Genomic DNA, 25,677 nt, shown 5'->3' on the forward strand with positions numbered 1-25,677 from the left:
AGGTCCTGAACAAGGACCTGGCCAGAAAGCTGCTCCTTCGTCACCACATCATAGCAGCCTACACCAAAGCCGAGCACACCAACACTGCCACTCACAGCTGAGACCAGACAAGCTGTCAAGGAGCTGTGCCAGTGGAGCTGGGAAGGGCTGGAGGCGAGTCAGAGAAGCCAGCTGTGGGCACTCCTGGAGCAGCTCACAGACATGTTCACAAGCAGAGCTGAAGTCTGCACACACACCAGCCTGGCTCTGCACAACATTGACACTGCAGATGCCCGCCCAATCCACTGTCCCTGACCACTGTCCTGGTTCCAGATGATGGCTCCAGGCGTTAATGTGTCAATTACTGCTGCCTTAATGAAGCCTCCTGTAAAGACTCCTATCCACAGCCAAAAATTGATGATGCGCTCGATTACATCACTGACCCCAAAGGCATTCTCCATTGGCTAGGGGCTCTGGCAGTTACTAATTCTTCTGTTTGGGCTTTACAATGGGCCAACCACTTTCGAGGTGGAGAACTTGTGCATACTGCTGACTTCGAACCTGTGTGAGGTCTTCCAAGCCATCTACCAAGCTGGATTTGCACCTGAGGAAATGTAATTTGTTCTGGTGAGAGACAAAGTTGCTGGGCCATGTCAGCGCAGTGGGGTTTACTGCTGATCCAGCGAAAATGTCAGCAGTGAGAGATTTGCGCATTCCCTGTGATATAAGAGAGCTGCAGAGCTTTTTCAGGCTGGCTTCATATTACTGGCACTTTGTCAGAAAATGTGCCACCATAGCCAGCCGGCTGCACCGGTTGATACAGAAAAGGCATTCTTGTTCTTGTGGAGTGAAAATTGCACTGCTGCCTTTGATCTACTCAGTGCAGCACTCCAATGCTGTAATCCCAGACCCGCCTCGACCGTTCATCCTCGACACCAATACAAGTGAATGGGGGCTTGGTGCAGTGCTGTGCCAGGAGGATGAGCACAGTGAGGAGGTGACTGCCTACTTCAGACGCCCACTCACCCGACCAGAGACAAACTACTATGTTACTTGTCTAGAGCTGCAGGCTGTTACCCTGGGAATTTGCCACTTCAGAGCCTACCTTTTGCTGCACATTGATTATGCCTCTCTCACCTGGCTCAACCTGAGACCAAAGCTCTGCGTTCACAGTGTCCCTGCTTCACCATCAAGAATGGGCTCCTGTATCGGCTCTAGCAGACTTGTGGGTTAATGGCCCAACATCCAGCGGCTCTGGAGCCTGTATGCTTGACTCCTCCAGTTGGTTCATGGCTCGGTGGGGGCTGGCCACCTCAGCATTGGCAAGACACTCCATCGCCTCTTGCTCCAATTCTATTCACTGCCACCAGGACATGGAACACGTCGATTTGTGGGACACCTGCACAACCAAGAAGGAGACGACTCGGCACTCTGGCACCCCTATGCAGCAGTATCAGGTGGGGGTGCCTACAGAGCGTGTGGTTGTGAACATCCTGGGCCCCTTAACCACCCCCGTCCAAGGGAACTGCTATGTCTTCGTGGCTATGGATTACATTACCAAGTGGCCACAGTTCCCCGACCAACGTACTACCATTGGTCAGCAGGATATTCTGCCATTACAATGTGCTCGAGGAGCCTCTGACCACAGGCCTATCTTTGAGGCTGGCATGTGTGGTGAGGTCTGTTGGCAGTTTAGTATAAAAAAACTTGGACAAATCCATTGCACCCCCAGAGAGACAGAGTCTGGAGCTCACCAGAAGGGAGCCGATCTGTTGACTGGCGCTCCATCGAGACCCACTGGCACCTTGCTAGCCCCTGGGTTGTCCCTACAGTGACTCTGAGACTGTGGCAACTCCGACTACTACTGTTTTCCTACAGCAAACAACATAAATGTCTGTGGGGTGTCCAACACGCCAGCAACAAGTCTCATAGCACCTCAGAGACTTTGTTTGGAATGCTTGGGTCGATAGGGAAATTTGACCAGCATGGTGGGGGCTGAGTTAGCCTGGATAGGCTACCAGCCTGAACTCCGCCCACAACATTTTTGGTCTGGGAGATTCAGTCTGGACTTGAGCAAGTTGGGAGAGATTCAACGTCTCGGATAAGTGATCTGAACAATCAAATTGTAAGGGCGGGCTTTATACGTTGATGGACAGATGACCAACCAACACTTGAGTTGATTAGATAGATAGAATATACATCGAACAAAGATGGCGCCGTCTCGGGAGCTTAGTGGGACATATTTTATATGATTTAAGCTATCTACACGACTTTTTTTAAGTCTACATTGACTCGGTTAGTTGTGTATGTGCAACACGAATGTTGCCGAGGATTGTAGGTCTTAACTTGTCTGGGAATTCCCCGCCCCTTTACTGCATTTCATTTGCTCAGTTAGTCTGGCAAACTACTAAATGGAGGTCCACTTCACTCACGTAATTGGACACGCCTTTAACCAATCAGACCAACGATACTATACAACGATACAACGATCGGTAATAAAGCAAACACATATTTTTTCTGTATGAATTGTTTCAGAGCAAGTTTCTGTTCTATTTTCAAAGAAAACTTGCCTTTGAAATCATCCAAGACGGCCGCGAGAGCAGTTTATAGTTTGCTGTGCTTAGGTTTCGCTTTTGATAGACGTGGTTATTTTAAATCCGCCAATGGCGCGCCAGGTAGCCAAAAGCCAGTTTGTGATTGGTCCCAGAGATCCTGAGAATGCTGTAATGAACGGCTGTGCAATCTTTGCCAGACCCTTTTCAGAGGCAAAATCAAATTGGCCGGAGAAGAGGGGCGGGACTTCCCAGACTAGGTCTTAACTGAAGCACTTTAGACCATTATTGATAGGTTATGCTAACACGTAGACAAAAAAAACATTGAAACAAATGGTAGCTTCTAGCCTTGAGTGCTAATTAAGTAACGTGAGCAGGCATATCTCAACAGATATTGACAGCGCATTCATTTTGAAAGAGGAACAGAGAAACGTGTTCAAGGCATTTATCGATTGAAAAGATGTTTTTGCCGTCCTTCCTACGGGATCAGGTAAAAGTTTAATCTATCAGATGGTAATACTACGTTGCTCTGATTGGTTCTAGGTATCCAATTCAGCGAAGAGGCATTTTCTTTCCTGGTTCGTTGAAACACGCCCCATAATCACAGCCCAATGGTTCAGTATCAGACTCATATTCTGACTAGAATTATGAGTATGACATAGTCAGGCTAGGGCTGAGTAGCATATGGGTGGGGTTTTGTGTTCTGCATGTGTTTTCTGATTATGTGTTTCTCACATCTGTGTGTTCTCTGTATATATATTTTTGTGTAAATGTCACTAACTGTGTAGTTTTCCTCATGTGCTGTAGTAGTGACTTTGTCTACCCTTGCCCCGTAAATTGTCGGTTCAGGCCTTTCTCTGCTGATTGTCTGTCTGTATTTGAAATGGCATAGAACCAAAGATAAGCCTGACTGATGCGTCCTTACTAGAATATGAAAAACGTAGAAGCCAATGCAATGGCAGTTGTCAATATCAAGAAATATTGGCCTTCGAACGTTTTTTGCAGCCTTCTGAGGAACCATATAGTAGTAAGGGGTAATGTATAGACCGCACCCATTCAATTCAATGGAACTTCTTGCAAAATGAGGAGCCGTAGGCTATTATGTCTGCTAAATAAATTACTACAAAAACATTAATCCTAACAAAGAATATACTATAACTGATAGTATGTGAGTGACTAATGCATAACGATTTCATACCTGACTGTCAGTGTTTCTGGCTCGTCTAGACAAGTTTAACCTAGAAATGCTAAAGGTTTGTCTAAAGTCTGTCGAAGGGTGGCAGCACAGGACAAAAAAAAATCCATGTTTGTTAGTTCGCTCTCCGACTGTCATCTCAACCGAACCTGTTACTGATAGAAGCTCTCAGGGTTGGGTGTTTTAGCTGTTGTTAGCGCCAAATTAAACGCATGCTGATTTACTGTAACTGCTGTATAGATTAAGATAATTTAGAAATCGAATTACATGAAAATATATCGGCTGTTTCTGTCGGTGGTGGGGATTGAGATGCAATTTGTAGTAGCAACTAGCTTGCTTGTACTTCAACAACAAATCATCAGCTAGGTTGGCTAGCTAGCTAGCTAGCTGCACATCAGCAGCAGAGTGGCGGGGATGTGGCTTCGTAATGGGAAACGTTTTCGGAAGAAAAGGACGCCCCAGTCGAGTCACCGAGCAAGACAGAGCGGTTTTGGTTAGTCATCATATTTGCCGACATTTGCATAATGTCTGTAGGCTGACATCTCAACCCATTGTTGACAGGTAGCTGACTCAACATGGCTAACACCGAAGTTAGTCAACGGTTGTCAGCCCAATAGCTAACCTAATAGCTTGCCTTAAGTGGTAAGCAAAGTTATGCCTGCTTCAAGGCATTCGTTTAACTTGCTAACGTTAACTGGTTACGAATAGCTGATAGCTGAGATTTGTTTCTAATACGGTAAGATATGTAATGAATAGAAAGACATCACATGGAAGTAATGTGAGGTTTTTGGTTGTATTAGCAGCGCCTGGAACACTGCAACGACCACAGCTCTAGATTAAGGTTAACTTGCATGTTCAGTCTTTTGATTATCTGACATGGTTACTGTGGAACTACCACGTACTGTTATAATCTTTCCTTGTTTACAGTCTGACAAAGTTATTTGGGTTACAGCAACTGAAACAGCAAAGGGATAAGCTGAAGCAGTATCAGAAGAGGATTACTCTTCAGCTGGAGAAAGAGAGATCTCTTGCCAAGCAGCTCCTGAAGGATGGAAAGAAAGAGTAAGGGCAAATGCAGTGCAACACACTCACTTTATTATACACAGACTGCATGTAGACATTTCAACCACTCAAAAGTAAAGACCTTTGTTTGCTTAACCTGTCAGGGCTCCTCAATTTTAATGTACTTGTTGCATCTTAATCTCCAAGCATCAATCCCTCTGCCGTTATAAATACTAATCATATCTTTGAGTTCAAGCAGATGCAACCTTAATTAAGATGCAACCTTAATTAATGTGTAGCTGATCTAGGCTCTACAAGAGGCCTTGCTCAGGGCTTTTGGTCCCAGTATGATGGCTTATGTAGCCATTTAAATACTTAGTCTGTGTCTACTAGTGTGTTGGTAAAAGGTGTGTATGAAGTTAGAAAAATCTTGCCTGGATGTTTGTGGACATTAATAAAGGAGAATTACAAATTATTGAAAGGGCTCCACACACATAAATAAATAGTTTGTAGAATTTCAGCAAACTTAAAGTAACATTATGCAACAATTTGACACTTTTTGGGGTATGGTTTTATAGGCAACTAGTTTTGGTATGATCCTCAAATTAATTTTGAAAGCATATGGTCATATGAAGGATAGCCATTTGGATAGGCAATCTTTAATCAGTACCAACTAGGCTGTTGGTGGTGTTTGCAAGGTTTTTGAATGCCTTTTAGGTAGTTAGCTTGCTAGTTTTGGAACAGAACTCCTGATTGCTGCTTTAAAACATGCCTCTATTGTTGTCACCAGGAGGGCTCTTCTCTTGCTCAAGAAGAAGCGTTACCAGGACCAGTTACTGGACAAGACTGAGAATCAGATCGATAATCTTGAGCGCATGGTGAGGAGCTACTGAAGTTGATACACGTCATTTACAAAACCTGTACAAACCTGTCTGAATTGTTTCCCCCAGTTAGCTAGTTGAACTGCTTTGCTCTAAGTCTAATGTTTTCTTTATGTTATGAGGCCAGGTCGTTTTTGTCTTTGTTGCCAAGTAGTATACTCAAATGTTACATTTGCATTGTCCAGGTGCAAGACATCGAATTTGCTCAGATTGAAATGAAAGTCATTGAGGGACTAAAGAATGGAAATGAGTGCCTCAAGAAGATGCATGAGGTACAGTTTATCTGCCTTTTCTCGCTGTTTTTAATTTTGTGGGATGTGCCAACGCTATGTGCTCTATGGGGTGAATGAGTGCCTAGGGTGTTTTTCTCATTTTTTATGAGCTGGTAGAGCTCCCCATTGTTTGCAGATTAAAGTATTAGGAAGCAAATCCCAGAATGCGAGCAGAACTGCATATGCTTGGATACTCTGTTCCATTTAATTCCAGTAAAAGCTGTCCCCTCAAACCTTTCACACATACATTCATACATAAAGTGACAGTATTTAAGTGAGCTAATTGAGATTGTGCTAACTACTGATTTGAAGTGAAACAACTATGTTCCTCCCTTACCTTCTCATCTCTTCTCTGTGTAGCTGCCCATCCATCAGTGGCATTCTCATTTTGACTGACATTCAGGATGTCCAGTTAACTACTCTTCTGATTTAAGAAGGCTGAGATTGGCTAAGAAAAGCTGTGAAATAAAAAAAAAAAAATCGCTGTCGCCTCCCATTCTGTTAAATAAGACTGACAAACAAAAACATTTGGGGACTGTTGTTCACATTCAAATTTGCTTTGGAAGAAAACCAAGATATTGTACTTTTTATATCTTACAAAATTAAAAATGAGGAACGCGGTTCATTAATCCATCTTTATGAATTGTGTGATAGAGAATGTGTAATGCTCTTTCCCTTAGGTCATGTCCTTTGAGGATGTGGAGAGAATTCTTGAGGAGACCGAGGATGCTGTAGAGTATCAGAAGGTGACCCTTTCTTTTCCCCTTTGTTAAATCACCTATTATGAGAGATAGGCTTGCCTTTGAACTATTTGTCTATCGCTGGTCAGTGCCCCCCTCCCCCATATGAAATTGTTGAATGACTCACACATGAACCCCGGATATTCTCCATTCTTTTATCTCCTTGGCTAAAGCTTGCATCCACGTGAGCCAGAGGTTTATGGGAAGCATACAAAGGATAATACAAAACCAAAAACCGAAGTTTAGAGAGTGCCACAGAAAAAAAATGGATATTTTTTTAGAGGAGTTCCAGTCATACGTTAACTATTGCTTTGTAATAACAAACCTGTAGCCGTTCCCTCTTAAATTCTCGGCTGCACACACACTAGAAAGTTTTGGTAAATTGCTTTGGCTAAAGCACATGTGTGGTAACTCTTCTCAATCTTGCAGCAAATTGATGAGCTGCTGGCAGGCTCTTTGACCCATGAGGATGAAGAGGCCGTGCTGGAGGAGCTGGAGGCCATTACTCAGGTGAGCTCACCTGCACATCTCAGCTGCTTCACAGACACTCGGCTCTTTTACGGTCACCTCTACCATTTCCAGAATGGAGTTAGTAAAATCTCTGATTTCGCAACTCATTTCCAGACCACGTTTTACCATCAAAACTGAGATTTTAAGGGCTATGCTGATCTATACATCCTAGGTTACAGCCTAGGCTATAAGTGGAACCTTGTTGTGGTTATGATTGTGATTGTTACAGCCTAGGTTATGAGTGGAACACTGTTGTGGTTATGATTGTGATTGTTACAGCCTAGGTTATGAGTGGAACCCTGTTGTGGTTATGATTGTGATTGTTACAGCCTAGGTTATGAGTGGAACACTGTTGTGGTTATGATTGTGATTGTTACAGCCTAGGTTATGAGTGGAACACTGTTGTGGTTATGATTGTGATTGTTACAGCCTAGGTTATGAGTGGAACACTGTTGTGGTCATGATTGTGATTGTTACAGCCTAGGTTATGAGTGGAACACTGTTGTGGTTATGATTGTGATTGTTACAGCCTAGGTTATGAGTGGAACACTGTTGTGGTTATGATTGTGATTGTTACAGCCTAGGTTATGAGTGTAACACTGTTGTGGTTATGATTGTGATTGTTACAGCCTAGGTTATGAGTGGAACACTGTTGTGGTTATGATTGTGATTGTTACAGCCTAGGTTATGAGTGGAACACTGTTGTGGTTATGATTGTGATTGTTACAGCCTAGGTTATGAGTGGAACACTGTTGTGGTTATGATTGTGATTGTTACAGCCTAGGTTATGAGTAGAACATGGTTGTGGGTATGATTGTGATTGTTTTCTGCTTATCCTTTCTGTCCTCACCTGAGAAGGGAGAAGATGTAGAGCTTCCAGAAGTACCTGCAGAACCCTTGCCGGAGGCCCCGCAGCCAGAATCAGGTCTGATCTTTTGCCGATACTGCCTCCCATGACACTGTAGCAGTACACGTCCTTGGTGTCTCCTTCCATCTTTGTGACCTCATTGTGTCATCTTTGTTTTCATGTATTGTTTTTTTCTTCCTTTTTTTTCCAGAGAGAAAGCCGTCAAAAAGCCACGCTGAGAGAGAGATGCTGGCTGCCTAGGTGATCAGGGTGTCATCATCTGTGCCGCTTTCACAAACGCAGACCAATTCCCTCAGACTCTTTGCCTAATAAAGATGTAGTCGTTGATGTGGAGAAGATCAAGACGGGCGCATGATGGGAAGCATTTAGGTCATTACACGTACGGTTTTCAGCGGTATCTTTTGAATTCGCTCATTCATATTCATAGGCCAAATGGTTATGGCTTCTAAGTCCCCTTTTTGCTTTGTCACCCCTTTTCATCTAATACTGTCAGTTTATTGCCTTTTGCTTCAGGAGGTGTTTAGATTTACCAGTGCAGTGTTTGATTAAGGAATTGTGCAGTATTATAAGTAAATGAAGAGCAACTGGAAAGTCTTTTGGTTTGGTCTAAAGTCATTGAAGTATTGTGATAATTACTTTATCCATATGTAATATATAAGTGTAAAACATGATTGTGATAGAATTTCCGATCTAATTTCGTCAAAGTCCCTCAGAAACCATCAGAAATACATTAACCTTTCAGTAGCATGTTTTGGTAACACAATGAAATGTCCCCTTAAATTTCCCCCTCAAAAGATGAAAGAACAGACATTTGTTGTGACAGAGGAATGCATCGAATGTCAAGTGTAATAGTCTCTTTGCTTTACGATTAAGTTTTTGTAAAATAAAGTAATTCATTTCTAACAACCCAGTTTGAAAAGCTTTCGAAGTTCCATTGCATTTGCACTGACTGCAGATGTCCACAAGAGGGCGGTAGCATCAATAGATGGAGGATGATATGTGTGCATACAATTCCCAAACAGGTGTTTTCTGTGGGGCTTTCTCTTTGAACTCCTGGATAGAAAAACTAAACCTCTTTTGAAGGGCAGATTAATATATACACATTGTTCAACAAAGGCATGTTTTATTGGCCTCTGAAGAGCACTTTGACTTTAATTAGTATGTATTGGGAGGCCCACGCTAATTATCAAAAGGAAGCCTCGCCCACAACATGGAAACAAAACTCTAGTGTTTAAATGATGTATGTATTATAATACCAGTTGTTTCATTAACTACCAATGTGTTTGTGGCGTCCCTTCTCCATCACCTTCTGTAGTAGACTGAAGTACAGCATAGCGATGTGTAGTATTACTGCAACAAGCAACGACAGGGTCCAAGCATAATGTGCAAACAGCTGAATTGTTATTGTCCGATGGCGGGCATTTTTTTCAGCAAGTGAAATGGAACTTAAGCAGATGTGGTCAAATGTAGCCAAGTATAAGCAAACACAATTTTAGCTTAAGTGTTTTTTGAGAGAGTGAAATGGGTTTGTTACAGCACACCCTTAGGAAAATATTTAACGAAATTTGAGGTGTGTCCAAAAAATGTGGTAGTGATGCAGGGTGTCATACCTCATGAAGTTTGAACCTTTAAATTTCAAGATATTGGCTAGTTAAGTGGTAGATGTAGAATAGATGTCAAATAGTTTTGGAGCTATTGCCCAAAAAGGGGGTGCTAACATGGAAGGAGTCGACACCTAGGAACACAAACCTATTCCGTATCAGCTATGTAGGGCTACACCCATTACAACCAAAAATTGGTGAAAAAAGGAAAAAACATTGCCAAACACAATATGAGCGCCTTGTGTGGTGCAGCGGCGGTCATAATGATCCATTTCATTTGGAAGCAGTGTGCTCTGAAGGCAGGCATTCGGAACAATCAAGTCTCGGGACCAGTGTGCATTACGACCTCCATCTTCTTATCTGTTTGAAGGATGGCCTCTTGTTCATATGCAGCGAGGGGCACTGACGTGGTATTTTATCACTGTATTTTAGCAGAGCATCTCCCCGCGCTCTGCCCACCTGTCTGGCTCGCATACAGAACAGTCGCTCTCACTTCTCACCAATGTAGGCGCACAGTAATGTTCCACCCACAAGCCTTTGTGTGCTGTGCCTGTGCCAAGAACTGTGACTGTGCAGTGGAACAGTACATTTTGCAGTACAGGCTCGCAGAACACACCAGTGGGTAGCTGTTCATCATAAGCAAGGTTTTTGATGAAGGTTTGAGGACTACACTTTCTTTAGATGATCAGGGGCAGACAATTAGGATTAAACAAGTCTTGAACTATTGTAAAATCACATAAGACCTTTTTATATTCAGTGAAATGTACACAATGTACTTCCTGTGATGTGTACACAATGGAAATAGTCAAGCCATTCAATCAAATGTGTGTATTTCACACTGGTTTTTGAGAAAATAATGTTATATTAATGTAAAACAATAGGGCTAACTGCTTTTGGAATTGCATTGAGGGTGCATAGAAATTGCTATGTGTATATTATATCTATGTAGAAGTCGACCATTTCTTTCAGGTTTTGAGAGAACACTTCCCTGACGCAGGTGTAGGAGGATCGATGGGTGGAGAGTTGGGCGGTGTTTCAGTAGTTGGAGGCGGATCCTTGTTGCATTAAGAGAGCTGTGCGTTTAGATTACGCTTCAGCGATCGGCAGACTCTCCACCTATTTGCGCTTGTCTTGTAAGGGTTGGTGAGTGGCATCGACAGCAGTTGCCTTATCACCGTGTCTTGCAGGAGAACTCGCAGCTGAATCGCATCACACCCTCTTCTTTCACCAAACTGTGTCTGTTGGATAAACACTCCCGCACAAGGACAATAGCACTGTTTATGGTTTTGACAGAAGATTTTAAGATGTCTCGCACAGACGAGGTCCACCGTATAACGGAGAATGTATACAAGGTAAAGTATTTGAACTGCTCAAACAAGTTTTTGTGTGCAGGTTGGTGGATTAGATTTCGATTCCTTTAACATCACCTAACATTATGGAGTTAGTCTCTACCCCTAGAGCGTATTTGAGGACAGTTAGTGATTTTTGCGGTAACTGATGGTACCTGGTAGCCTAATGAAATCTGGCACTCCCATAATTTGTAAACATTTTTTTTTTAAACCATAAGGCTATGTTTCATTCATGTAGGCTATAGCTTCCTGCTTCACTGCATTGTTGATTGCCTCTCCAAAATGGTACTCTTAATTTAACTAAAACTTGCTTTTCGTGTGGCACGTATAGCCTATAGGCTTTTGGAACTGAACGTACGATTTATTAGCAAATTAGGTGTGTGGCGCATCGGTGTCTGAATAGGGATTTTTGTGGGCTGTGTCTACGGTGTCATGTCTCGTAGTTCGTGAAGTTGAGTCATTATTTGCAGAGGTGTCTGTCCGCGTTTGCCTGTGTAGATCATTTGCGGAGCGGTAGGCCCACTCTGCGTGAATCACGGTCACACACATGCGCTCACTTGCGCCGTGTACGGCTAGATTACACCACTCATGTTGAGCTACATTACTCAGTTGCCGAAGAACAGAAGCGTAGGCTTTCAACTCATGTTAGCATTGGCACTTGGGAACTGAGGGACATTCCAGGGTGTGTTTTCTTTAGAAGAGGTCGGGCGGCTGTGTTGCAACAGGTATAGCTGAAGTTTGCCTACGACACTGTAACAATTTAACCCCGGTGTAGGACCTCAGGGCTGTATCATTGGCACAATGAGAGATGGTTTAAAAGGTACAGTCGAAGGAACTTTAGCCTAATTGCAAGTGAATCAAACATCATGCTGGAAAGAGAGGCCATTTCATATGTGGACGATGACCATACTATATTTGCCATCATGAATATTTTATGACATTGATCAATTTTCCCAGTTCACCCTCTTCACAAATCACAACATGGAGCAGTAACTTGCACCAACAGTTCCCAATTCAGCCTGTTTTAGCCTTACCCAAAGGCTTGCCATCAGGGGCGCTAATAGCACTGGGGACACGTCCCCCCCAGATTCATAGTGACCCTGATCCGTCCCCACCACTCTCCCTATGTAAGGCGACAATCATCAGTTAATAACTCTGCACTGCTGAATAGGCGATGTCCCCCCCAGTTAAAAAAATCCCATCTGCACTGCTGCTTACCAGAGTAATCATTTCTAGTGCACCCCTGCTCTGGAGGTCCAGGGCCCTCCCACAGAGGCCCAGAGTCATCCAGCATGGCCGATGGGAACAGGCAGACCAACAGACAGGCAGGCGTGACATGATGACCCTACTGTTGATTTGACTGTCACCACCAGTCGAGTGGCATCAGGGTGTGACTGACAGTCTGGGAGATCTGGTGCACTCTTAGTATGAATGTGCTGTTGTACATGATCAAGGGGTCTACCACAACATTTAATTTACAGGAAGTGTGTGTGTGTGACAGAATAAGATTAGGTTAAGGTAAGATAAGGTTACCAACTGCAGTACTGTGACTCAACAGACTGCAGAGGAGTGTACGTCTGCTTGTGTGTCCTTCAGGGAGGTGTGTGTGTGTGAGAGTGAGTGAGTGAACTTAAGTGAGTGAGTGAGTGAACGAACGTGCAAAAGTTGAGTGTGTGTGTGTATATACCTGTATGAAGGACTTGTGGTTCTGTAGAGAGGCACTCCTTGCTCCCAGACATGGAGGGACTATTCCTATTAGTCATTTCTCTGTCTCTCTCTCTTTCTCTCTCTCTCTCTCTCTCTCTCTCTGTAATTGTGAGGGCTATCTGACATCTGAAAGAGCTGTGTTGGTCAAGTAGACTCTGGTAGACACGGACATGAAACTTGAGTTGTGATTATGACGGGAGCCACACTGGCCCTCTGTGTTCCAGACAGGTGACATCACTGGTTGGGATCCACCTGGCTGGCTGTCTGGCCGAGGCGCTGAGCTCAGGTCAAGCCTCTTAGTATGGCGTAAGTCTCAGCGTGGGGGTTTAATTGAGTGAACTGGGAGGGAAGGGAGGGCAGGGAGGAAGAGCTCAGGAGGTGAGAGGAGTGGAAGAGGAGTGGAAAGGGGAAGGGTCAGAGTGGGAATCCTTTTCTGAATTTTGTCGCCTTTGAATGTGCCAATTAGCAGAACTCTAGATCCAGCCGACCTGTGGGATGAACCTGGCTCTTTCACTTGGAGCTCATTGGGGCCTTATTTACCCCATACCTCATTGGCGGGTGTTGTCTCACAGACTTGATATGGGCCTTTGCTTCTGAGGACAAAGGACCATTCTTTCTCTCTCTCTCTCTCTCTCTCTCTCTCTCCCCCTCTCTCCCTCCTTGACTAAGGTGTGCCTCTCCTTAAATCCCCAGGTAAATAATAGTCACTGGAATGTGGTTTCCAGCGATCTTTCCTCGTGTGTCAGTTTTTCCTCTGACGTCGTCATGATTCCCATGATTGCAGACACGGTTTCTAAAATGGAAAATTTCAGGTGTGTTGGTTCCCTCATACACTCACCTATAAGTCTTCTCTAATTTGACTGGTGAATCTAGAACACTAATTTCTTTAAAGCCATTTTGATGCACTTGAAGGTGATGAAAGTTATATCATTTCCCTCCCAGGGCCTCTATTAAATGGTGTTACATTAACATGAGCGAAGAGAGAAATCATTCACTACTTTTCTTCTCTCCCTGAAGCTGATGAGAGCATGGCAGTTCAGTTATTTTTCACGTGGGAGACCAGGACAGGTGGTTTCTTAGCAACAACATGCTATTAACTGTTTCTGTCATGTCACCCTGGTGAGATGTGTGTGTGTGTGTGTGTGTGTGTGTGTGTGTGTGTGTGTGTGTCCTTGTAAAATGTATGGGGGCCATTACACCCTTATTGACAAGTGTTCACTCCAAAAAAGTGTTTGGTAACAGTTGTGGTGAGGTAGCGGTGAGCAAATCAGTGGCAGACACTCCGCCACTGCAGTACCAATTTCTCTTCACAGCCCTCTGTCTACTCCCATTAGATTTCAGTGCATATCAGACTATGAAGTAGATCACTGAACGTGTACATTTGTATCACCATACATGATTGGACCAGCAGTTTCCATATTTCCATTTGTTCCCTCTCTAAAAGCTTTTGGATTGAATTTCATTCTCATAAAGCTTTTGTATCTGGACTGAGATAAAAGCTATTTTTTAACAGAGCCTCAGGCATTGTGATACTCCTTTGGCAGAGATGCAGTGACATTAATTTGGTGCTGTGCAAAGTGTATTAGAGAGGGTTTCATAAGACGGGGTGAATATGGCCTCCCTGCCGCCCACCTTCCCACAGCCCATGGGGGTGGATCATCTCCAAGCCTCTGTGTTGTCTTATTGTCAGTGGTTTCTCTTTGGAGAGAGTGCTCGCTCGCAGGGAAAAAAGCACTTTCTTAGTCCATCAAATTTATGAGCTGGCCTGGCAACTAAACGAAGCCTAGAAAAAAGAAACAAAATCAAGCAAAAAAATAAAAAAAAAGACAACAAAAGCAGCAGCTCTGTGTTTTGATAAGAGCACATCACAAGGATGGCTTTTCTCTCCGTGCATTGGTATCCAGAAGATGGATAGGCAGAGTTCATTTGTTTTGACAGGTCTTAGCAAGACGGATCAATGATGGGAAATTAATGGGAGTGCCAACTGTAAACAACCTAAGACATGTCTGCAATAAAGGTCATCTCTCTCTCTCTCTCTCTATCTCTATATCTCCCCTCTCTCTTGTAATCTCTGAGTACTGCTATAATCAAGCTTTCTCTCTGGTTGTTTGACTCCTATCAAATAGTTGTGCTGTGTGTGTGCAGGGTTGGGGCAGGGGGTTGAAGGTGTGTAGGGGTCTTCATAGTGGGGGGGGGTTAAAAGAAGGAAGGGTTTTTGAGAGGGGGAGAAAGAGGGTGTGAGCGAAAGAGAGAGATGTTCACATCCTTGTGGAAATGGTCTCTAATTACTCCATGGAGATCTCATGGCTGTAATTACAGAGGGAGAGGAACAAAAGAGTAGAGGAACTAGTTGGCTGCTGGAGGATGGAGACCTCCTTTTGGCAATATATATATATATATTTTTTTTTATTATAATTTTTTTTTTTCTGGGCAATTTGGCTTAAGTTGGTTACATTAGATGTAGCTGTAAATGCAGCGGTCAAGATCTGACTTGAATTGTAAGGCAAGAGAATCCTGTCATGTCATAGAGAGTTCTAGAAGTCTCTGGAATGGATTTCTGTAGTATGGGGGGTGAAAGTGCAGAAGCCAGGGTCAGGGGTAATGTAAACTGCTGAAGTAACCACGCTTTCAGAATCTTTATCTTTCCAGTTAGATTAGATCTGATTGGACCTGAAGTGACTTGCATGCATTTATTTGTTCTTTATCAAGGGATAACTTGAAGGCTTTTTGTGTAGAACAGCTGTTGCTACTGGGTTTGTTTTACCGTATCACACAGTCACTTTATGAGTTTGTTTGTTTGTTTAGTTATTTTTTTTTTTTCAATCGGTATTCCTCGATCTTCTGTATCATTTTTCTTTTTCAAGAATTCGCAATTCTCTGAAACTACTGTTTTTTTTCTCAGTTAACATACTTTCTTTCTTTGAATTTTCATTTAATTTAAATCTTGGAATCATTCCAATACAGAGACCTTTCCATTTTAGTTCAATCACTTCCTAAAAGGCACAACACAGTTGTTAGAAATCCTTTCCTGATCAGCACTCAATAAAAAGCTCAAAGAGAAATAATCAATCATGGCAGGAAAAAGAAAGACATGATGAACATGATCAGGGGGTTTCCATGGAAACAGGTAATGCACGGTTTGTGGGAGAGAACCGTGTGTGTGTGTGTGTGTGTCTGTGTGTCTGTGTGTCTGTGTGTGTGTGTGAGAACGTAGGAGGATCTTGTTTAAGATCGCTGAATGTTCACTGGGTCATCAATGCCTGTCCCCTGCAGCTCCAGACATCTGTTTTTGGATGGGAAAGGAGGGAGTGGATGGACATTATGCTAAACATGTATCCCCAGCGGAGCACATGACGGCCTGCCTGATGTTGTCCTGCAGTGTAGCAATGATCGCAATTTGGTTTCCAGGCGAAAGTTTTAATTTGGTCCCCACAGTCCACTGCTGGCTATGGACCTATGTTGTGCTGTGTCATATTGATCATTTCCACCATCTTTCTCTCTCTCTCTCTCTCTCTCTCTCTGTCTCTGTCTCCTTGAATTCTTTGTTGTGAGCTCCTGTGCAGAGAATCTTTCTCAGGGTTATGTATTCTCCTGTGGGTGGCATTGCTTCTTGTGAAAACTCTTTCAAAGGCGACTTGTTGTCTGTCCATCGCCACATCCAATTCCTCCTCTCCTTCTGCTCATAATAAAGCAGCCTTGGCTGTGGTCCTCACTGCACTGCGGCACATGAGCCCATTGTGAGATGTGCATCTTCAGAGTGCAGCTGAGCCCTGGGCCCCTCCGGCCCGACCCGCTCCGCTCCTAAAACTGTGGTGAATCTGGGTCCCTGGCAGCTGGGCTCATCTGCTGGCAGCGGTGAGTGGGGGCATCAGAGTGGGCACTGCAATTCCCAGCCCAGCCTAGCCTAGCAGCTCTGGCTCGAGAGATTCATGAAGCGCACTCTCTCTCTATATATACAGTATATATCTCTCTCTCTCTCTCACACGAAGCACATTCTGGAAATTTCTGAGCATATTGCCAGGGCTTTGGGAGCGTCCTTTAGGCTCATGGGGGGATGGGGGTGTGAGTGGTAGGGTGGGGTGGGGTGAAGTGTCTTGGCACAGAGGGGCCTGTTTTGGTGCCGCCCGACCAGCGAGCAAAACTCAAGAATTTAAAAGCCTGTGCTGAGTGACATTAGCTGAGAAGATGTGTGTGCGTTTTGGAGACATTTTAGGACTCCTGCTTTTACTGTTACTAACTTACTTTACGTCTGGGCAACTTTTAAAACATTCAGCTGATAAATCTACATTGCTTTTTTATATTTTATAATGACAAAATGTTCATCTGGTTCGGGAATCAAATAGTTCATATTTTCTTGCCTGTTCATTTCATCAGTGCAGTGCAACCTCAGTTATGGTTACTGCAGAACCTAGAAAGAAGTGCAGATTTAGCCTGTTTCTTTTGTTCTTACTGCAGAACCCTATGTAGAAAGAAGTTCAGATTTAGCCTGTTTCTTTGGTTCTTAATGAGTTCAGATTTAGCCTGGTAATTCCAGACCTCGTTCTTTGTGGTCTGAACATCCTCGAATGGGATTCATTTGCTATACAAGTTGGCATGAAGCTTTGAAGAACCACTCCCAATACCCTTTCAGACTGGCTCGTCACTACTCTGAGAAAGAGCAACAATTCAGCCAGCACAAAGCTTAATATGGTCCATGTTGACATTATTAGGTGAAAAATGACGAGTGCTTGTGCATATAGGGAAACCAATCATGCTTGTTTAAGACTGCAGTTCATATGAAGTGAGCACACCATATCCTGTGTTCATGAGATGTTCCAAGAGCATCCAAAAACCCTGGCTTCCCCATGAGTCTCATTACCCCTCTGAGTGGCACAGCAGTGGATAAACACACACACACACACACACAAACACACAGTCCAACTCCTACTGGTAAACACACACAAATACAGTAGAGCCAAATGGCAGTTGTTCTTTTCCTTAAAAATGTCCTCACAGCTGAAGCCAAATGTTTGATAAGACTGTATGTGATAGATTTGACTCCGCCACTCGCTGTTGATTTCATTACTCCCTGAGGTTCTTTCCACAGGGTCCTCCTCCCCTCCTCTGTTTGAGTAGAGCTCCAGTCTAGGCTTCCCTCCAGCCCCCCCTGATCAGCATGTCCTGCTGATGTGATTAAGACAGGTCAGGGGAGGGAGAAGCAGCGTGCTCGTCATTTTCCCGATACAGTTGCTCAACTCTGCGCATTCCTCTCTGATTGCCTCAAATTCGCTGAAGGGAGACGGGGCACAACACACATGCTCACCATCCCCCAGCCCATCCATCCCCCCCTCCACCCATCCACCCCTCCACCCCGTGCCATATGATGCCCAAGTGGGGTTTTTCTGTGATTTCTCTGATTTGGGGAGAGATTTGCAACCACACACCGAAGATCTACATCGCAGCCTGTGAAGCCAGATGGTTTTAGGAGCGTGATGGCTGCTACTAATCGTGGATCATATTTAATTTGTCTGGCTTTCGAAGAACACGGTTTTTGATGGGGGAAATTATCAACTGAGTTTGAAGAAGAAGGAAGAGAATCGGAGAAAACGGGGAGAAAGGGATAGGGGGAGGGAACGCCAGGGGAAGATAACATAACATATAATCTGCCCTCTCCCTCCCCTCGTCTGCACTCAGGAGAAACGTCTTGCTGACAGCTAAATGATTCACTCCTGCCCCTGCGTATGCTGACCTTGCTGCTCTCATATCTGACCTCCCCCACAGCCAAATGGAGTATATGTGTGATGACCCTCCTGGCTTCCCCCCAAAGACCACTCTCTCTGGCCTGTCCTCTGGACTGATTATGTAACAAACTCCAGAGCAAAACAAATGCACGCCTCCACTTGGTTAGCTAGTTTGTTTTCCACGCAAGCACCTATTTAACAACCAAAGACACAACGGGGGGGGATCCTCCATTTTGTTTGTTACCTTCTTGCTATGTCATTGAAGTATGATTCCCACCCTCCACCAAGCACCTTACAGAAAGTCAGGAATAACCCAGCTAGCTCTCGCTCTGTCACTCCGTGCCTCGCGGCCCCCTAGTCCAATTAGCTCTGGCAATTAGGATGGCAGATGTAGCACACAAGAACTGGGATGGTAAAATTAGCAACAATGACCAAATAGGGAAAAGAAACCACTGTCAGGTTCTTCCTACAGCGACTGTCTCACTCATGGGCTGTGTGTTATATGGCCAGTTAGGTCCATTAGCCAGGATTAGCCAGAACGCTAACGGGCTCACTCTTTCACACACACACACTCACACGTACACACACACGCACACGCACACGCACACACACACGCACACGCACACGCACACACACACGCACACGCACAAACACATGGTTGCGCTGGGACACCCATGAAATAACCATGTGAAAAAGAACTGCTTGTAATTGCCTTCCTAATTTCCTGCAGTGCACACTTATTTAACCTCCATCTCCTCATCATTGTGGATTACCTACCTACTCTCTGAGCTGGCTCAGTTGTTGTTTTTTTCCCTCCCTAATGGATCATGATAATCACATTCATTATGTTCTGATGAGCGAGAATGAGAGAAAGAGAGGGAGGGAGAGAGCAAAGGGAGCAGAAAAATCTGCTGACAGTAAGTAGGCCCGTCAGTGATCCCTTCACCGATGCTTTGCCATTAAACTTTAATAACAAGGCCAAGCCTGTGCCGTCGAGTAGAGCTGCTATTGGATGCTGCACTTCCCTTCTGTCTGTCTGCGTCTGTGGACCAGCACCCATTGGGAAAGGCTCACGCCAGGGACGTGCACAGGAGTGGGCTAAGGTTGCTCGGGCAACTGCCCGTTTGCCCTGCTCGACTGAAGTTGTCCCTCCAAGGAAATATTTATATTTTTTTAAATAGTATTACGGCTGCAGAACTTCATGTATGCCTAGATAAAATAATCGCTGAATAAGCGTCCAGGGGATTGGGGCGTGGCAGTGGAGGTAAGTGAAAGTTTAAAATTACATAGGCAAAATATGCGTCCAGGGCACAGGGGAGTGGCAGCGGCGGTGACAAAAATAAACGTGTTGCCCCTTTATTCCATCAAAATTCCTTTGCACATCCCTGGCTCACGCTACATGCTACATGCTACAAAGGCTTAGTTCCCATAGGATAGCAGGGGCATATTTATGTGACTGACTGCAGAGATTGACTAACCTCACTGACCTCAAAGATGGCTGACCTTTTGGATGGCGAGGGTGAGAAGCTTTCTGTTGATCAACTGTATGAGCTGCTTGGAATTGAGTGATTGGAGCTACAAGCTGCAGCCAGCCTATCCTATTCACACATAAGTGCAGTGACACATAAACAGTAAACACACACATGTTGATTCACCCAAGAGTGTGGGGCTCTGAGCTGCTGCCTGCTCTGGTTGTAGAAGTCCTGCCACAGCAGCTCTGGCCTGGGCTTGGGCGTATGTTACATAAGCCTCCCACCTCCACAGAACAGGCTCCCTTTCCTATGTATTCAGCGTGTGTGTGTGCATCTATGTGAGCGAAAAAAGACTGTATGTGTGTGTGTGTGTGTGTGTGTGTGGTGGGGTTTCTATCTATACTGCTCTTCCTCAACAAGACGAGCTGCTTCATTATGTAAGGAAATAGAGCGATGGAGACAGACAGGCACACATACATACAGAGAGAGAGCGCCGAAGATGGAGTTTGAGATGAAAACGTGGGCAGACCCATTTTCACTCAGGCTTCAGTTGATCCTTACCAAGCCTTTAGTTTGCAATTTCAAAAACAATCTACGCTATGGGGTAGGGATGCACCGATCCGCTTTTTTCACCTCCGATACCGATACCGATATCTGAGGTTTAGTATCGGCCGATACCGATCCGATACCGATATAAAAAAAAACATCTCGAAAGTATGGTAACTGTGTGTATGTGTGTGACCACACGTGCGAGAGGGAGAAAAGAGGAGTGCATGACATGAGATCTTGGTGCATTTTTTGCTCATTTGCTACTTAACATCATGTCTAGTCATCACTATCAATTCATAACATAGGATAAAAATAATCACAAATAATGTACGTTCTAACTAGGGCTAGTGTTCATATTAGTTAGCAATCATATATCCGCCAGCGTCAACTTTTACATTACATTGTAGAGGCTCAGCATGGTGACCTGTTAATGCATTTGCTGGTTCTACTCTGTTAAAAGACCCACAATTACCAAAACCATATTCTTTATCTCTCTTAAATGTGCATTCATCAATTTCCATTACATGACGATGCATGTGATCGTACACATAGTGTGTGCCTGCAATGAGAATGGGGACTGCACTGAATTATTTTAGCATGAGTTATTGCTACACGATAACAATTACACAACTAACATTACTCGATACATATAATTGTGGACATTACACTAGGCAACATGAATCTCATTCATAGCTCATTCAGTCAAAATCTTAACAGGATGAACCCATCTTTATTACAGCGAATCAACATCAGAACATATTAACTAAATCTCCGCTTAGCATGCTAATCGCTACTAATAGCAACCTGCACTCATAATACTTTACCTATCACAGTCGTAACTTCATGAAACCCCTTACATTCATTATGTACGCACACAATGCCTCACATACATGTCGAACAATGATGATTTAAGCATTGGAAATGTATAAGGCACAACTACTTTGCCACTGATGGGCGACGAACTGAACTTGTCACTATTCACCGAACTTAACTGAGCAGACAGCGTTGCTAGGCAACGTCACTATCAACAGATAGTTTTTCATACACGTTAACGTGCAGGAATGTGCGTGTTTCAATATAATAACAGTCCGTTTAAAACAATGATACCGGAGCATGATATGAATTAAACAAAGCCTCGATGTAAATACATAAAATAAACATTAATATGGATCGGCCCATTGTCACCGATACCCGATCTAGAAATTTCTTCAATATCGGTACCGATACCGATACAAATATCGGATCGGTGCATCCCTACTATGGGGTGTGTGTGTGTGTGTGTGTGTTTGTGTATTCTTATGAGTGTTCCAGTCCTTGTGTGGAGTTGGATGTGCTATCTTCATTCCTATAAAGGCATCACTGGAAAGGATGCGAGGAGAAGAAACTGATGTGTAGCACCTTGATTGGTTTGATGGAAGGCTCTTCATCTATGTGAGTGTTTACAGTGTTCAAGCCAATCATGTCCTCTGTCCTACATGAGCAGTGCACACACCTCTCCTCTTCAGTCTGCAGATTACCTATCTCACTCTCTCTTTTTCACTCTTCCTCTGTCTCTCTCTCTCTCGCTCTCTCTCTCTCTCCCTCTCACTTTGTCTCTCTTTACTCTCTTCTTGCCTTACTGTTTGTCCCCTCTTATCTCTCCAAGTTTCTTTCCTCTACTGGAACTATTCTCCTTTCCTTAAGGAAAGTTCTCTCTCTCTCTCTCTCTCCCCCCTCCCCCCTCTCTCTCTCTGTCTGCTCTTTCACACACTTTATCTGTGTCCCCCATCAGGGCCAGACCCACTTTCAGAGCTGTGCAGAAACTTTGGCAGACGCAGGAAGGTGACCTTTTGATTCTGGCCTATTAATGCCCCCCCCCCCCCCCCCCCAAATGTCTGGCTGGAACAAACAGCTAATTCACTCCCACCCGTACTTTTTCATTTCCCACTTTTAATGGAGGTGTTGAAAGCAAGCGTGTCTGTGTGTCTCTGTATTTTGGTGGCTTCTGCACAGACTTCAGTAATGTTACATTTTGCACTATTCTTTGCAGTGCAAATATCAACAAAATGTCATCCAACATTCTGTTCAATCTGAACCTATACAATCCAAACAGTCTGTGATGCATGTGCAGAATGCCCCGTAGAACAACACTGTCCCCGTAGGTTCAAGGGAGTGATGAGGTAGAGGTCAACGCAGTCAGACTAAATGCAACTGATTTTGATGGGATAGAAGGGGATGTTTTTATGTGAGTGTGCTTGCTCTAGCCATGGCCAGGTTTGTGTTGCCGTTTTGGGGGACTTTGTTAACCCCAGGGCCTTGGCTGGCTGGAGCTGCTCTAATTGGAGGAGAACCTGCAGGGAGAAAGAGAATGGAGGCATGGCTGTTATGACAGGTGTCTGGTCCATTTAATGTCTCCCACCAGTCCGTGAGGTGTCAGGACAACCCTTTCTCAAATGTGTTTATTCCAGTTGAATCCTGACTTAGTAGATGTTTTAGAGAGCGATGTTTTCTGTAAGGATGCTGTGAATCCTTTTGAATGCTCAATGTCTTTTTTTGTTCTGCATGCATGCTTGAGTTGAAACTAAATGTCCATCACCTTGCTCCTAACCCCTGAGGCCTTAATGTACCCACTACCAGAGGAAAGGGGTTATACGAAAACATTTATACACACCCATCTGACACAAAATCCACTATCTCTTGAATTGTAATTTTTTGTCTTTGTGTGTATGTCTATGTATTTGAATGGGTATTTGAAATGGGAGAGAATATAAGGTGAAGAAATAGAGAGAGTGTGTGTGTGTGGTGTGTGGTTTGTGGTGTGTGTGTAAATGAAAACAAAAATGAGAACAAAAATGAGTGTTTTGATGTCTGTGTTTGTGTTAGAGAGTGTTTTGATGTCTGTGTTTGTGTTAGAGAGTTACAGTGTGTGTGTTTGTGTGAGCGCGAGCACGTGTGTGTGTGTTGCACTGCTGATGTCTCCCCCTCCTTCCTGGTTGCAGCTGAGCCCCTGCCTCTCTGTTTCTGTTTCAGACCATCATGGAGCAGTTCAACCCCTGCTTGCGAAACTTCGTTGCCATGGGGAAGAACTATGAGAAGGCCCTCTCCAGTAAGCGCGTCAAGATTTCTCTGTTTCTCCTCTCCTCTCTTCCCTCTGTCCTCGTTTTTCACATCCAGGCAGGCAGCCAAACCCTCCTGCCTCTAGCTTCCTTTGTGCCGCTCCATTTTGCGAAGTAAAAAGACCCATATTTTATCACGGCGAGTGACACGTTAAATAGCCTCCACCACCAGTGCTGCTGCCACCACCACAGCCTTGACCCCCCCCCCCCCCCCTTGCAGGACCCGCATCTCTAACACCCAGGGTCCAACGCAAACAAGCCCCGATAATCAGATTCACCCGTGCAGATAATGGCTCCCGGGATCCTTTTGTTGATTCACGAGTGACACAACAAATCATGGCCAAGATAAACAGCCAGCAGTGATCTCTCTAGGCTTTGTCCCTGTGCGCTCCCCTCCGGTCTGCTCAGGCTGGGCTGGGCTAGGCTGGCCAGTGGTGTTGGGGTGCGGGATGCACCCACTTTAGTCTCTGCAACCAGGAAGACTTCTGTGATGACCTGTGGTGATCCGGGGGGGTGGGGGTCTGTGCCTCTCCTCGTTCCCGCATCACCCCACCCACCACCGAACCTGAGAGAGGGCAGGATCTCCACATCAAAGCTCTGGGAGTCCAGTGTCTGACTGATTATGGTGACCAGAATAAAACAAAGTGGCAGAGACACAAAAGGAACCCTTTTATCTGAATAGAGCTCCATTGTTCAGAGCGGCTTAAGCTTTTGGACAGATTGTCTGTGGACAGTAAGAGGCTCTGGTCTTGTGTGTGTGTGTGTGTGTGTGTGTGTGTGTGTGTGTGTGTGTGTCTGCTATGGTCCCTATTCCTCCATCATGGATTGAAATCAGTCACTATAGCACACACAACACATGGTGCAAGTCGAAGAAAAGGAGGAAGAGAGGGGAGGAGAGGAGTGTTCTGAAATGTATAGGTCTACACACCCCTATAGGTCTGAATGAGTCAATTGGTAGATGAATGAAGGGGGTTAAATTAGGGAGACTGCAGGGGGGGTGAATTAGGGAGACTGCAGGGGGGGCTGCAGGCTTCTTGGGTTCTGGGCATCTGTCCTCAACCTGAGCTCCAAATCCTCTTTATCGTGACAACCCCCACCCCACCCCCAACAGAGACCCCTTTCCTCTCTCTGGAATCACAAGCTGAAGAACAGCCCCCTCCACACTCCACTCAGCCCTTGCTCGGTGTGTAGGAGGATCATCCACTAAAGCGGAGAGCATATTGGAAAACCTCCTCTCCCCATCTTTCCATGGAGACACAGAGCCAGGGAAGCCATTGTTGTGTTGTGCCATGTGCTCTGCTGCTGTAATTGGTCCAGAGATTATCATGTGTGTAATCCTGGGCTGGGCTAGAGGCCATCTTCCAGAGGCAGGCAAGAGAGAGAAAAGGAGAAAAAGAGATGGAGGAGAAGAGATGGATGGATAGATAGATAGATAGATGGATAGAGAGAGAGAGATTGTGAGAGACTGAGAGAGGAGTGTGATGGGAAACGGATCAGTCTCACCTCGCGGGCGTCCGTGGGCATCGGCCCCATCTGTCTGACAGATTTCTGCATAATTCATCCGCAAATTAGACCTGAATAATCGCTCAACGGGGACCATAAACGAGCGGAAGGTCGGGCCAACCAATCCGGCATAACTTTTTATTCGTGCCAAATCGTCCAAAGCATCCAAACGAAGAGTAGTTTTGCTTCACTCTACGCTGAGGCCCACATCCACTGTCCCAAGAACCGGCTGCTTCTGCTCCCATTCACACTAACTCAGGGTGCTCTGATGTGCTGAACTATCAGGCCATGCAGGCTTTCTTGAGAGTGTGTATAACATAACATACCTGAACCTACATTTGTGTGTGTGTGAACAAAAACCTAAATTTGTACCTACATTTGCATTGACTGTGGGTGCTCACGCATTAAGAGAGTATTGAGGCCAGTTCATTCCTTATTTATCCATATACTCTTTCACTTATGCAGTCCCTCTCCTCCCTCTCTTCAGGTGTGACATTTGCAGCAAAGGGCTACTTTGATGCCCTTGTGCGGATGGGGGAGCTGGCCAGCGAGAGCCAAGGATCCAAAGACTTAGGTGAGTGACTGACTGGTCAGCTGTATGCCTGGGGGAAGCACATCAAAACCCCAGTTCCTACACGTCAGAAGCAAGACGCCATGCTAGGAGCATATACTGGTCATCTGT

The 25,677-nt window shown here is 44.7% G+C and overlaps 2 protein-coding genes across 2 annotated transcripts in view; both read left to right on the forward strand.

The window, feature by feature from the left end:
• The first annotated feature begins 3,895 nt into the window (after positions 1-3,895).
• On the forward strand, positions 3,896-8,838 carry LOC308378834 (charged multivesicular body protein 6-like). Its single transcript, XM_080855834.1, has 8 exons — positions 3,896-4,219; positions 4,679-4,788; positions 5,519-5,606; positions 5,795-5,881; positions 6,562-6,627; positions 7,051-7,131; positions 7,990-8,056; positions 8,190-8,838. The coding sequence occupies exons 1-8, from the start codon at positions 4,154-4,156 to the stop codon at positions 8,237-8,239; spliced, it is 615 nt and encodes a 204-aa protein (XP_080711960.1). The 5' UTR covers positions 3,896-4,153; the 3' UTR covers positions 8,240-8,838.
• Positions 8,839-10,880: 2,042 nt separating this feature from the next.
• The window catches only part of LOC308379685 (BAR/IMD domain-containing adapter protein 2-like), a gene marked incomplete at its 5' end in the record, with an annotated part of 44,957 nt that continues 30,160 nt past the window's right edge, over positions 10,881-25,677 (forward strand). The window contains 3 exons of the mRNA XM_080856924.1: positions 10,881-10,952; positions 23,407-23,482; positions 25,483-25,569. Coding sequence (XP_080713050.1) covers positions 10,881-10,952; positions 23,407-23,482; positions 25,483-25,569 — 235 coding nt within the window. The remainder of the gene's footprint in view (positions 10,953-23,406; positions 23,483-25,482; positions 25,570-25,677) is intronic.

Source organism: Sprattus sprattus (assembly GCF_963457725.1).
Source record: "Sprattus sprattus genome assembly, chromosome: 18".
NCBI lineage: Eukaryota > Metazoa > Chordata > Actinopteri > Clupeiformes > Clupeidae > Sprattus > Sprattus sprattus.

Excerpts from the sequence above, each read along its gene's own strand:
- LOC308378834 (XM_080855834.1), top strand. The coding sequence starts at position 4,154 with ATGGGAAACGTTTTCGGAAGAAAAGGACGCCCCAGTCGAGTCACCGAG. Across the intron at positions 4,220-4,678 it reads AGCAAGACAGAGCGGTTTTG|CAACTGAAACAGCAAAGGGA; the intron begins GTTAGTCATCAT and ends TTTGGGTTACAG. Across the intron at positions 5,607-5,794 it reads TCGATAATCTTGAGCGCATG|GTGCAAGACATCGAATTTGC; the intron begins GTGAGGAGCTAC and ends TGCATTGTCCAG.